The 14,801-nt window shown below is 39.7% G+C and overlaps 1 protein-coding gene across 1 annotated transcript; it reads left to right on the forward strand.

The window, feature by feature from the left end:
• The first annotated feature begins 813 nt into the window (after positions 1-813).
• LOC116320104 (NADPH oxidase organizer 1-like) lies at positions 814-4,301 on the forward strand. The gene is made up of 8 exons (XM_031739618.2): positions 814-937; positions 1,047-1,127; positions 1,296-1,368; positions 1,630-1,813; positions 1,898-2,112; positions 2,219-2,329; positions 2,622-2,739; positions 2,887-4,301. Exons 1-8 carry the CDS (start codon positions 863-865, stop codon positions 3,536-3,538), a joined length of 1,509 nt encoding a protein of 502 aa, XP_031595478.1. The 5' UTR covers positions 814-862; the 3' UTR covers positions 3,539-4,301.
• The last annotated feature ends 10,500 nt before the right edge of the window (positions 4,302-14,801 follow it).

The raw sequence follows: 14,801 nt of genomic DNA on the forward strand, positions 1-14,801 counted from the left end.
TCTGACTCCGGCCCTTTCATGCCATCTTCACTTTGAAGAAACACCTGTTCCCCACAACACACACACACACACACACACACACACACACACACACACACAGATCCAGCTTTACCTGTTCAGTCAGCCTCAACAGACACACACACACACCTAGCAACGCAGCTCTCTGCACTTGTTTCTGATAAGGGGATATTGCTGCCAGGTGATAAATGTGAAGAGACCGCACGTGCAAAAATGTTGTAATTATGAGAGCTGAGGATACAAGGGATTCCGGGAAGAATAAGGAAGACGGGAGCGGAGCAGCTGGAAATGTAATAATAATCATAATATTGTCAATAAACCTTCTTCAAGGGCAAAAACATGAAAAGAGTTCAAATATGTGAGCTATCTGTATCATTCCTTCATATTCACCGACTCTTCAGTTATCTCATTTCAGTGTAGATGTAAGATGTTCCTCATATTTTATTTAAACACAGATTTTATATGTAGCGTGCAGAAGAAATGAAACATTTAAAAACAAATAAAATAAAAATAAACATTTTTTAGTGTTTTGACTTTCTTTTCATTCCCATTTCATGCACCACATACGCCATTTGGGCTTCCGGTTCCACTGCATTCTCCTACACTGTTTGTGGTTCTTACAGGTGTTTCTGTTCACGCGCTGGGATGTTGGCATCCTTCCTCTCAGACCACGCCCCCCTTGACTGTTTCTGTTCACGCGCTGGGATGCTGGCATTCTTCCTCTCAGACCACGCCCCCCCCCCCGACAGTATATTAAGCAGCCAGAGTAGCGGAGGAAGGCATACCTGAGCTCAGGAAAGAAGCGGCTACTCATCCTACGAGCAGAGACACGAAGTGGCAAACGATGGCTGACGAACACCGCTTTGTCTTCAGCGTCCGCATCATTGGAGGTGTTCACAGGGACGCACCGAAACTCAAGGTGAGCTAAGACCAGACATTAGCTTTAGAAATAAAATGAAATAAATAAACGGATAAAAACTGAGAGTTTGGGCTGTTTTTGATTTTGATTTTTTAATCTCCGTCCACAGATGTTCATGCTGTCTGTGCTCTGGTCGGACCAGAATGAAATTATTATCTACAGATCATTCCAGGATTTCAAGGAATTTCATGTAAGGAACAAAAACATATATCAGCTCATCTGTTCTTCTTGTTCTTCTTCTTATTATTTTTATAATTATTACTATGACTGCGACTGATCTTGGCTGCTTTGTATTGTATTTTTTAAAATAATTGAGGCTAAATGTGTATTTAATTAATTTTTTTTAAATTTTCAACAGAAACAACTAAAAAAGAGATTCCCTCATCTGAACCCTTTCCGGAAAGACGACAGAATGATCCCAAAGTTCACAGGTGAGACTGATTCACCTGCTGTTGTTGATGTGTATTGAGTTAATCTGATGAAATTCAGAAGCCCTCTTCCAACTAGAGGAAAGTTCGAGTAAAGTTAGTTAAGCATGTCTCCAAAACTGGGTTAAATTAGCAGCTCAGTCTCTCAGAATTTGAGCAAAACACTAGAGCTGTCATTTAGCTGTTTGTTTAGCTTTGCTCCTCTGCAGCTCATGTCTTGATAGGTTTTTTTTTGTTTTTGTTTTTGTCTCGTCTCCTTTCCAGGGAAGGCCAGGAGGAGCAGCGTGCAAAAGAAAGGGTCCAAGAAGTCAGTGCGACGGATGAAGTTCTTGGAGAGCTACCTCGAAAAACTGCTGAAGTGCGACCAAAGCGTGACCCGGAGCATCGAGGTCACCCGCTTCTTCACCCCCAAAGACCACGACCTGCAGCCAGACTACACCAAAAACAGGTATGCTCCCAGCTGAGTGGGAAACTGTGTGGAGCAGATAAGAGCTTTGACCATTTTTGGTAACATGACTTTTCTTTTATACAGTGTCATGATGCTGCTTTCTGATGATCAGAATGATGAGTCAGGTGGAGGAGGAGGCGGCTCTGCCCGCCACTTTCACCATGGAGGCAGCATCACTCACCCTTTTGTGACCCAGACATACCACTGCGTGGCTGCCTACGAGACAAAGGACACCAAGAACCGCCCGTTCAAGGTGGCCAAGGACGAGAAGCTGGACGTCCTGATCAAAGACCCTGCAGGTCAGTGCTTTCAAATTTATGCATTTTTATTGAAAGTTATTATAGAATCTTATCTTTTTACTAAACAAGCCACTGCCATGCTAATTTTCTTTTATTTCATCTCCAGGCTGGTGGCTTGTGGAGAATGAAGATAAGCGCCTGGCTTGGTTTCCCGCTCCGTACCTGGAGCTGTCGGAAGGAGACGATGACGATGATGAAGATGAGCTTCAGCTGAGAGGTGTGTACTTGTGTTGCACTTGAAAGAGTGCACTGGATACACATTTACAACATAAATGAGCTGTTGTTGTGCCTGTGAGCAGGTTCCACATGTGTGCTGATGAAGCTTTGCCTTGTTGTTACAAATAGCCAACACTAGCTGTCTTCAGCCATTTTAATCAGTGCATGTTTCCTTTTGATAAAAGTCTTCACACAGTTTTTTAGATGCTGTTTTGCATTTTAGGATACTTATTTGACCACTTTTCAGCTCTGCTTTGTTGCTCAAACTTTTTTCTCTTGCCTGTGACTTTTAGGTGCTCTGTACTGTGCCGTGAGAAGTTACACGTCTAAGAAGGTTGATGAGATCTCTGTGCCCATTGGCTCTGTGGTTGAGGTGCTGAGGAAGTCTGACAACGGCTGGTGGCTCATTAGGTATGTCGGTCTTGTCTGTTTGCTATTGATAAACTTATCATCTTCTACTTAGAAAACTGGAAAGTCCAGATTTAATAGTATAGCAGTTTGTAGACAGTTTAATTATTTTTTACACATTTGAATTACATCATGTTTTGTTCTTTACAGATTCAATGGCAGAGTAGGCTACATCCCAACCATGTACCTGCAGCCATACAACAACCCTAGGGCAGGCCTTCATGGTCTGCACAACAGGCTGCATAGCTCCTCTCTGAATCTGGCAACAGCCAGCAGGGATCGCCAGGCTCCCTACCCTCCCAGTATCCACGAAGAAGATGACCGACACCAGAATTATCCTGGCCCCTCCAGACAATTGTCTGAGCCTGCGCGTCTCCACAAGGCTCGATCTCTTGATGTCCTCTCCGATCCCTGGCCTCAGGGGGAGGAGGAGAGGGAAGCCCCAGCCTCAAACACCCGGCCCAGCATCAGGAGCCAAATCAGCTCTGATTCCATCTTCTCTGAGTTCTCCTCAAGCAGCGACTCGTCCTCCAGTCTGAGGGAGGAGGCGCAGAACCACGCAGACCACCCTGCAGCCTCGCAACAGCCCAACAGCTCGCACAGCAGCCCCGATCCCAGCCTTTCAGACGGCGTCAGCTTCAACAACGGCCCAGAGAGAGGCAACGCCTCAGTCGTCCCCAGGGTACCACCCCGACCCAAAACAGAGGAGATCCTGACCCGCTGCACCACCATGACGCGCAAGGCAGCCCTGGCCACCAAGGCTCGGCTCCAGATTCAACCAGAGTCCATTCACAGCCGTTAAGGAAACCACGGCACCAGTGCTATACATTACAAATCCCACACTAAGTTGTATTCTTGGTGATACTCACTTGTTTCTGCAAAATGTGTTCATGAGAAGAAAATGTAACCTGTTCAAAGCCACATTTAAGTCATTGCTTAACTTTTTCGCTCTTATATGAAAGGTTAAAGGGAAAGCAGCTTGGACGAAGCGGCCGGAGGCTAAAATTTCATAAAACGATGTCAAGACAATTCCCATTTTATCAAATGGAGCCTGACATCCTAATTTTGAATATTTCAGTATAAGTATGAGACTAATGTAGCTTCAGTGAAGCATTATGAGGAGCAGTAAGTCTGCGTATGTGACCTATAGTCACAATAAAAATAAATACGAGATAATAATAAACTTTGTTTTCTAGCTTTAAAGAGGGTTTGGGGTGACATTGAAGCAGTTGTAAATGTACAGGGGCTTTATGGCTGTTTTAACATGTAAAAATCAATCAAATCGGCTGTGTATTCAAAAATATTGTAAAAGATTGTGAATATATGGTTAAATGATTCTTTTCTCATTATTCACTGCAGTGCTTGAGCTTGTTAGATTTGAAAAAATAAAAAGAGCAGCAAGGCACGCATCAGTGAACAGACTGAATGCAGACGCAAAGGCCTTCCTACTACACTGAAACCTGATGGGTGTGGTAAACAAGCTGTCTTGTATGAATGTGCTGCTGCCTCACTATGTACTTTATGTCCTGCGTGAAACAGGTCAATAAAATTGAATGTGAACCGATTTCTGTTTGTTTCTCCTGTGTTTGACAAATTTGGGTGTCAGAAAAGATTTTGAGCACAAAAAACAAAGAGGGCAACCATACAGGGTTCTACATCTCAGGTCACAGTCTCTTTTGATGATTGATGAAGTATATCATGGGAAGCATCATGGGAAGCCCCCAGCAGCCTACAACTACTGCAGCATTTCTAAGGGAGGATTCAGGGTCACCTGACCCAGTCCTAACTATATGCTTTATCAAAAAGGAAAGTTTGAAGCATAATATTAACTTATAAGAACCCACACAGGTGCCTCTTTACATATTGAAGAAAGTTCCTGTTAAAGTTTCAACATTGACTTAGTTTCCCTGACAATATAATGGATCTGGGTTCTTATGGGTTAAAAGTAGAGAGGGTGTCCAAACTGGGAGCTGGTTCCCCTGAAGAGGGATCTGAATTCTACTCACATTCTACTTTTAACTACCAGCAGTCTGAGTAAACTTCTCTATTGGGGTGATATAGTACTATGGTCCAGCCTAGAAATAATACATTTATAAAGTTGTGTGACAGGGGTGTGGTCTCCGGCTCTGCTGCAGTGGAAGGGTGGTACAGTAAGCTCACAGGGTGGTGCCGGGAGGTCGGAGGACAGCTGAGAGGGATTGCAACTAATGAACTCTCACCCTTTTCAGTGGGGAAGTAGCATTTGAGCATAAGGTGCCGAAGCAGTGGAAAACGCTGTGTTTTAAAATACAAGTGCTGACACTCAAACGCTATGTGGGCCCTGATCATTTCACAAGTAGTGTTTCAGCATCATTCCAAGACAGGATGTTTCTAGTTTTAGAAATATTGTGCAAATGCAAAAAAAACTGTCTACATATTTGTTTTATATGGAGTGAAGGCCATATCCTGGTCGAAAATGACTCAAAGACTCCTCTCAGTGTTACTGGAGGCCATCTAGAGTAAGCATCGGGTTGGATACCATGTTTCTAAGATTTTTAGTACAATAACCTCAGTTTTATCTAAATTTAGAATGAGGAAATCATCGTCATATCATCATATCTCTTTAAGACATTCCTACAGGTCACCTAACTGGTGTCTGTTATGTGGCTTCATTCACAGATAAAGCTTGGTATCATCTGTATAGCAGTGGAAATGTATCCTATGCCTTCTAATGATACTGCAGAAGGGAAGCATGCATAATGTAAATACAATTGCTTTGAGCCCAGTGGAACTCCATGTATGATTACAGTAAGAGCAGAAGTCCTTCATATAATCATCTCTGGCACACATCTCTGGCTATGTACCACATGCTGTTCAAACCAAAATGTGTGAGGGGCAGCCGGAGCTAAAATGCCTTGTTTCAGACAGCAAATGAATGGAGCGGATGAGTGGTTGAGAGAGGTGATACAATGTCCCAGACACGACAAACTAACATTTTACAATCTGTAGCTCTTCTCATAAGTCTGAGACAATGTGGGCATTATCAGAGCCAAGCTTCACCTTTCTCACATGGATTGAATCACAGCAGTTTATCTAGTATTGTCTCTTTTTTTTCATAAGATTAACTTTGGGTAATCACTCAATGCATCTGCTTGTTTGATTTATGAGGAACCCATTGTTTCCTTTTTCTTTTGTTATCTCGCTATGTTTGTGTAATAATGTAAGGAATCATCTTTCCCTGACTGCAAGATTTCCTGCAGAAAACAATTAAATAAGAGGTTAAAAGGAAACTTTTTTTTTTTTTTTTTAAAAGATCTAGGTCATCTATAAACTTGCAAGTCAACGATTAAAATCCATTTTAAAGTCAGAGGTGTGCAAAAGTTAAAAGAAATCCTCATGCCTATATATTTTTCTTCAAAAAAGTCAAAAATTTCTTGTATATTTTTTTAAAAGTGCTCTTGAGTAGACATTCTCCGGGGTTTCTGAAGGTCTTTCAAAGTTTTTCTTTGAAAGACATTTTTACACTTGTTTTCAATCCAGTCCTCATAACCGACCATTTTCAGAGGCGTGTGTTTTTGCTTGTTGAACCACTTAACACTGACATTTGAATCATTCAAGCATAAAAAGGGTCCAAACTCCAGAGATGAACCAGGGTTGTGTTTAGTGGCTAATTAAGCTGATGCCCAGTTTTAAACTGTAACTTTAGGCACTTTGTTATAAGCAGCCTATGGTCAAAACATACAATTTGGTCCTATTTCTTAAGCTGAATCTGTAAAAAATGCCAAATCTAAAACCATTCAGCAGACATTTTTGCACCAACAAGTTGATTCCCAAAGAGGTATTAGCCAAACACCTGGCACAACAGAAATGGCAGTTGTAAAAACAAACAAACTAATAAACCAAAAATTATCTACAGCAGACAGAAGAAAAGACCTGACACGAGACTTGAGGTCTGGCCCTTCAGTTCATCCACTGTTCACCAAAGACTCATCAGGAACGTCTCAGTGGAAGGCTGGCTGTCAAGAAGCCATTCTTAAGGAAGGACAACGATGAGAAAAGGCTGAAGCCTCAGCATTATTAAAGCAATGTGGCATCATCTTAGCAGGAACAAAAAGGAACAACCAACATCCAAAGACGAGCTCTGAAGCTTGGAGAGCTAATCCTGCAGTCTGCTTCAAGAAAATACAAGAAAGCTTATCTAAGAGTTCAGGCTGTGCTGAAGCACAAAGGTGATCATATTAAATATTGACTTACACGCTCGTTACAATTGCATAGACTTTGTTTTCCCCTTAAAATCTGTATTTACAAAAATTGCTCCAACTATTTGATGTTTTATTAGGAAAAATATAAAGAAATGAGGAGTGGCTCAAGATTTTTGCAAAGTACTGTCTAATCTTAATCTAATTAATATCATTTACTTTTATTTACTCTTTTTATTAACTTTCACTTAGTGAAAGGTTTTTTTTCACATGACTCTTTATTTAGGAACAAAAGTGAAGCTGCACCTCTCCCCAATATCGGTTGCATTCCCAGACTGCAGCTTTTCCACCTTTGATTCTTGGAAGTATAATTATACCTATTATTAACAGGAAGAACTTTTTCAAATGTGAACAGGTTTCCTTTAAGGAAGAATTGGTTTATGACTCACTCTTTTGACTCCTTTTGTTGACTTTCTTTTTTTTTTTTTTTTTTAGTTCATTCAGGTTTGTAGCCACAGATAAAGTTTTACTTATCAGTCATTTCAAGAACTAGGAAGTGCACTCAAATGTGAACCACGTACGTGTTGGGAGTCTTACCCCAGCTAAGACAGACAGACACTCCCATAGGCTAAAGATAATTACCATAATGGGAATGTGATCTTTGTTGTAATAGGGTATCTATTGCACCATAAGTGAGCAATCGCAAGAAGAAAACTAAACAAAAACTGCTTTTACTTCCTTAAGGTTCCTGTAAAGACAAAACAAACACACAGACACACACATGGACATATTAACAGACACACAAAAACTGCCATTTTATTCATGAAGCTGCCTCAGTGACAGAAGCAGACTGAAAATGTATTCAATAAAAGTGTGTCAACCACGTGGCATATCTTCCCATCAGCAGCCCACTTCTGGCTAATTATTCCCCTCAGATCTCCTTGTCCATGTCAGTAAACATTTAACCCTTGGTTGATAATTGACTGTAAGGTAAACACAGCAGGAGGCTCTATTTCCTCTTGAGTGCACTACATGAAAAACAGCATCGACATTGTGTTTTTATGGCATTCGTTTTATGGGGCAAATATTATGAAGCCGCTGTAAAAGGAAGTCTTCAGAAATAATTGTAATCGCTGAGGATTTATTTTGCACCGTTCAGTTTGCACAGGGAGTCTACGTGACCACTTGTGAACGTGATGCATTTTTTTGGATTGGGCGTATTTGCTTAAGAACAGTGTCCTTTATCCTTTTTGAAAGCTTGGAAAACCCAGAGCAATGTGTTAGATTTGAAATCGAATAACCTTCCTCTTTGGCGAATGCAACTTAACACGTGAATGCTGCTGACCCTGGATTCACGTGTTGATTTGAGCACGGGTGCACGTTTCAGCTTTGATGTTGTGCGAATTATTTCCCACACATTTGATAAAAGTATGTATCTCGCAGCTAATTTGGTTTTACTCAATGAAAAGCTTCGATAGTTGGACAAAAGATTGAACTTTGTATGTGAGCGACAAGAAGTGCGCGGCTTAAAAACCAGCATCTGTGATGATGTGTGGCACACGGGGCAACATGTGTTGCCATGCAGATGATTTCTTTTTCTACGCAGGCAAGAAAAGAGATCCAGCCACATTCTGAGCATGCACCAGCACGGCTCTGTTGTCAAACAGTCTAAACTGGCTTAACTGGCCCGATTGCGGTCCAGAATTATCAAGCAACTGAAACAAATGATAAGAAGCCTTAAGCTGGTGAGCTTCTCAAATCTATACCTACATTAAAAATGAATGAAAAACATTTCACTTTTTAAGGCTCCAGTAAATGCTCTGTGCACTTTCCAAAAGCTTACAGTGTTGATGCAAAAAAAGAATTTCCACATTTTGAGATGCTTGGTACTTTCCACCATTCCCAATGGGTCACCACAGCAGACGGATCGGCATTTAGATACAGTTTTAACCTGCACAGGTTCAGTTTGTGCTGTCCTCCTGGTCTTAAACTGGGGGATCTTTTTGCACATAAGGCAAATTCTTTGCATAATTTGCAGAAATATAAGATAGAAAACAAATCGTTAGAGAAATTTGAAGCGTATTGCATTACACTTATTGAAAACATACTCATGTTTTTCAAATAAATATTACACAGCTTTTTGGTAAACGTAAGTTCTCCAGGTTTTATTTGTGCTTTCAAAATCATACATCTTCATTTATATTCATGTTCATTTTCAGTTTGTGCTTTGTTGTGAGAAACACAGTAAAACCCTGCAGACTCCTATAAAAACAGTCTCATTTAGTGTCTTTTTATTGTGATTCAAAGTAGTAAATGTATTTTAAGTTATCATTTCCCACAAGGATATGCTGCCACCAACCCTGTAAAATGCATAAAAGACTGGTACGTGACAATAATCCACCAGCTTTACAAATGGCCAAAGCATCCATAGAATCTCATATCAGCTTTGACAATGAGGCAATGTGTGTGAATATAATGTGTGATTGACAAATAACAAACTCCAGAAGTTTCCCAGCTACAAAGCTCCATTTCCTGATCATTACCCTGTAACCTGAGAATATACTGCAGCACGTCCAACATGATCAAGTTTCAGTGTAGAAGACAAAGCCTCACACCGTCTTGCAATGTGATCGCTTCAGATTTAACGGCAATGTTGACAGATAGGATAAAGAAAGCTCGTGTGGGGACGTTACAGATGGAAAACCTCAACTTAATAATCATCTGTCGGACCTGTTACACCTGTAAAGTTTGATCTGTACTCATTACAAATGATACTTCTAGGATCTCTCTCTTTCTCTCTCTCTCACACACCTACACAAACACAGTGCTTGTCTGAGTAATGACGCTGAGGCAGCAGGCACTGCTGTACATAACGAAGAAAAGAACAAATAAATGTGGGCCACTGTGACTTGTTGTCTTGATGCTTGCTCAATCATCTAGGTAAATAAATCCCAAAAGTTGATTCTGTTCATCTGGACGTAGCGTTTTCAGTGGGAGAAATGTTTCATCACTCATCCAAGTGACTTCTTCAGTCTCAGCTGACTGCAGGTTTCCCCAACCTTACAACCTTATAAACAGTACATTTGCACAATAACTGAAACTAACCCACTGAATGAACAATGGGCTGTGAGGTCAGTTCTTGATGATTAACATGCAAATTCTCATGACCACTGATCAAAGACCACTGATCAATGGCCATGAGTACCATTCACAGAGTTGGGGAATGGCTGCACAGCATTGTAAGATGGCTAAAGATGTACCCTTAGGCCCCCTCCTCGATTCAGAAATGGTCTTTCTCTTTTCACATAAATGGCCTCCTTGACTCCCAGCTCAAACCCCGCTCCTCCCCATCCAGGATGTGCACATCCTCATCACTGAAGGATGGTCCACTGGCCCGTAGGTGTAAATAGACTGGCCTGACGAGGTAGCTCTTCTGTGTTGTCCGCTTAGCCAGAGGTTGTTTGGTTCCCCCGATGTATACATCATCAATCAGGCAATCCTCCTGGCACTTAACAACTTACACTGTATTACTCTGTTTGTGTCGGAGGACCCGATCCTTGTGGTGGACCAAGTTTTGGCACCGCGTTTAAAAGCCACTGAGATGCGGTCATTAGAAAAAATGCGTCTCAGCTGTTCAGATACTCCTGACACGTTTGGAAACACTACAGGTTTTCGCTTAGGCAGCAGTTGGGACTTATGGCTGCACTATGACTTCATTGGTGGATAATATTAAGAGCAATTATATAAACATAAGTATTTGAAACATTTTAATTGATCGCAACAACGATCAGCCACGGGCTTGTCTTCCTATTGCAGTATTGATGCCAGCATTACTGCAGCTCTGTAGAGGTAACTTACAGGACATCATCACAGTTTATCATCACTGATAATTGAAGACCATCCCAGTTTCACGCTCTTCGAACCATGACCAGTAAAATATTACGAGGATGAGTCTCAAGGTTTGGAATTTACCCAGAAACTCAAGGATGTTTAGTGTTACTGTCAGACTTGGGAGTAGCTCCGACGGGAAGTTTTTAATCTTCTGGGTTTGGAATAACAACAAACGCCAGCAGAAACCACCTTTAAAAAAAAAGCAAAAAGAAAAAAAGCAAATGCAGTTTTAAAGTAATATTTTATAATCTATTCACATGTCAGAGAAACAAAATGATAATGATAATATTTACAGGTAGTTTACTCACAGCAGTTTATCTAAGCATCTCTATCTGACATTCTTGATAAAACAATGGCAGGTATTTAAACTGACACGTGTTACGAAAAAAACAGAGCAGGATGATGTAATGAGCCAAAAATTATGCAAGAATGATTATTCATGTTGAGCTGCGTAGATGAATTCTCGTAGATGAAGACAGTTCTGGGCACTTAATTACGGTAGATTATTTTTTTCATTGACACTTTGTAGTAAATGAAGTCAGTTTGCTGCTCAGAGGATATCGCAACATCATGTTGCGTATTAAAAATAAAATCCCTACTTGTTATTGTGTCCTCACGTAGTGAATTAACATGCTAGCCTATATTAAATCCTATAATTTCAATGTGCTTTTTGACTCACAACTACATTCAGTAAGACATTATCAGGTGCACGTACTGCAGCTGTGCAGGTTTCAACTAAATATTTTGATGTGATGCAATCCTTGCAGGCCTGCTTTCATAGAAGATTTTGTAATATGATATATGTTTTCTGATATGCACAAATCTGACATGCACATTCGCTTTAATCTGTAGAAATAATATGACGTTTGCAGGGAAGGTAGTGCAGTGTTGTCTCTTTCCTCCAGACACGCACTGTAAAATTAGACCGGTGTTTTTGGAGAGGCCAAGGATCAGAGTCTACTGCCTTATCAACCTCGTGCAAGAAAAAATAACACAACGGACCAGACAAATGAAATACCAAACAACTCAAATAAAGAGGTGAAAAAAAAAAACAGGCACAGAGGGTGAGGTTTGATATATTTTGTAGTTCTGGTCAAACGTGACCAATGTGACATTTTCATTTCGCACGCCACATCCAAACATTTGTGAGCGTGTCTTTGATTTCTGAGCTGTATTGTTGGCTTTTGATGTGCTGACTGTTAAGCGGTAATAATTAACTTCTATATCTCTAATATGCGGTATGCCACACATGAAACCGCAGAATAGTGCAAACATGTATTTTACAGGTTTTATTTAACACTGAAATGACCATGAGCACTAATGCATTACGTTGATCGGGTTTCCTTCCTTGTAGCTACATGGATCTTGTTGCTCTTGGAGTCAACAACGTGCAGTAACATTCATTCTTCTTCCTTATCATAAATCTTGTGTGTGTAACATGCAACATAATCTGAGCTGCAAGCACCAAGAGAGGCAGATTTTGCAGGTGTAGTTTAAATCTTCTATTATGACGACTAAATTAAAATTTAGATTAGCTTTACTTTAATCATTTGTTTTATAAATACTTGTTAATTAAGAAAATTCATTTTGCTTAGGTAAAAATATTTGTTCTGAAGGCTGAGCATTTCTCACACACACCCTTCTTTTTTACGCCTCGTGTATTTGCGTGCCATTATTGTATGTCATACATTATCTGCCTCCTATAGTTTGTCTTGCCACCTTTGTTGTTTATCCTTCACCTGCTCATCAGCTGTGGCAGATGATGTCTCCTCCCTGGACCCAATTCTACCAGATTAGTTCCTGAGAAAAAGGAGTTCCTACTTCCCACTGTTGCCAGGGTTATATTCCTATGTTGGTGTTTACACTTGTGTAAGATGCATCAATTCTGACTCAGTCTGTGATAGGTTCAGATGTTTTCATTTGTGTTGCAGTCTGTCTCATCTTCTTGTTAGGTCACTGTTACTTGTTTGGGCATCATAATCAGGAGCATTGTCCTCCTCCAATTGAGGATACGCTACTCAGCACCACACCAAACTAGATCATTGTTTAAGGGAATTTTTTAAGGAAATATTTTTACTTACCAGAATGGCAGACTTACATAACAAATATAGTTAAACTGGTTATGCTATTTCCTATTTTATGTAAGAATGATGGGATGCCCAACCCACATGAAACCGGAAGTACGAAAGGAGCACAACACATTAATGACAGTAAACAAGTCAATTATAAGTGCTGCAATGAAAAGTATCCCAAATCTCATGAATAAAATGTGCCAATTCAGCAATAACCTTTTACCTACTTTACTTTCAGAGTCTTTGATGGAGCAGATGTATGAGTTCGCAGCTAACAGACATGCCCGAGGACTCTCTCTCTATCCATGTTAAAAAACACTCATACAGAAAGCTGCAAGGAGCCTGTACAAAAAATCCCCAAACAAACAAAAAACAAACAACAACAGTCAATCATTTATTAGCTCATTTATTAACTCATGTGGTTTGTAATGTTTCTTAAAAGTAATTAAAACACTGTGTAAAGAATGAAAACTACATCAGCAAGCAGACTAAGTGGGTTTCTACTAAAGGCAAAGAATTTGTAGTCTAAGACTTCCTCATCTCTGGCAGAAGGTCCAGAGTAAAACTCAACGCAGAGAACAACGCTTTTTAAAACAAAACAGGAGGAGAGACAATCGGGAGACACAAAAAGACCCAAAGACAAACACAGAGACTAAACAAGACATTAAACACAAGGCATGAACACACAGTCTCCACCCTAAACAAAACAAAAGGTTTTAAGCCTAAAAAAACATGAAGCAATAATTCTGAGTAAAATGCAACTTAAATGCATAAAATCAATCAATTTATTATTAAATTAAATGATTATTAATTACAATGTGCTTTGGATAAACTGAATTTATATCGGTCAAGTACATTTCATTTTACATTTATATATATATTTAGTTAAAGTCACAATTTTAGGACGATTTATTCATTTATTTGGTTTTGTTTGTTTTTTTCTTTTTGTTTCTTTGTTTTTTGGGGGTGAAAGACTGAAATAGAAACAAAAGTGAAACCAAGAACAGAACATTGTTTCACTATTACTCAAACTAAAACTTAAAAATAGAAATACAAAGAAACAAACAGGGCCATGCTGTTGTTCGATAAATGAAAACAAATTCAAAAACCACGTGAGCTTCAGCTAAATTATAATCATTTTTATAACATATTATTCAATCAACTGTTTTGTTTTTTTTTGGTTTGCTTTTGTGTTGATACACAATTTACACCATAAATCAATCTGTAATGCTTTTAAGTGGCCTGTATTAAGATAACAAAATGAGAGCTTATCTTTTAATTGTGAAATGATAAGATATGCTAAGAAGGTCTGCCTGGCTTCTGTGCTCGCTGCTCAATGATGAACAAATGCTGCCCTCTATTGTCTTCACAGGTGATGCTACGTGGTGCCGATACTCACTTTAATATGTCAAAAATTCAACTCTGTCCTCTTACAGCGAGGACTGCACAACCTATTAATTAAACTAGATCAAATTCCAACAACCTGCCTCGTGCTTTCAATGGAGAACTGAAACAGGACAACTCAAAGGACATTAGGAGTTGTCTTTTATACAATTTTATATAATTTCACTGTGGAATAATAATTTCATTCACTGCAGAAATGAATTTGCACCTTATAACAGTTTCACACAGAGACCTGGGGTCTGTCTAATGAGCCATGCTGTGAATAACTCAGAGCCAATAATGTATGTTAGATTGTCAGTTGCTTAGTATGCTTCTGTACTGTTAGGGGCACAAACTCTATTTGAGTATAATTCATATGCAAAAAAACACTTAAAGCATTATTGATTGCATGTTTCTTCCACTTTTTGAGCCCAATTAGAAAAATGAGACTTTGTAAAAATCTCATATTGTTACAGTCATGACGCCAATATGATTCTTCAAAGCTCCTGCTTTGAAATACTGAACTTTAAAAATTGACCTG

The sequence above is a fragment of the Oreochromis aureus genome, linkage group 8, assembly GCF_013358895.1.
Source record: "Oreochromis aureus strain Israel breed Guangdong linkage group 8, ZZ_aureus, whole genome shotgun sequence".
In the NCBI taxonomy this organism is placed as follows: Eukaryota; Metazoa; Chordata; class Actinopteri; order Cichliformes; family Cichlidae; genus Oreochromis; species Oreochromis aureus.

Excerpts from the sequence above, each read along its gene's own strand:
- LOC116320104 (XM_031739618.2), top strand. The coding sequence starts at position 863 with ATGGCTGACGAACACCGCTTTGTCTTCAGCGTCCGCATCATTGGAGGT. Across the intron at positions 1,369-1,629 it reads AATGATCCCAAAGTTCACAG|GGAAGGCCAGGAGGAGCAGC; the intron begins GTGAGACTGATT and ends TCTCCTTTCCAG. Across the intron at positions 2,330-2,621 it reads AGATGAGCTTCAGCTGAGAG|GTGCTCTGTACTGTGCCGTG; the intron begins GTGTGTACTTGT and ends TGTGACTTTTAG.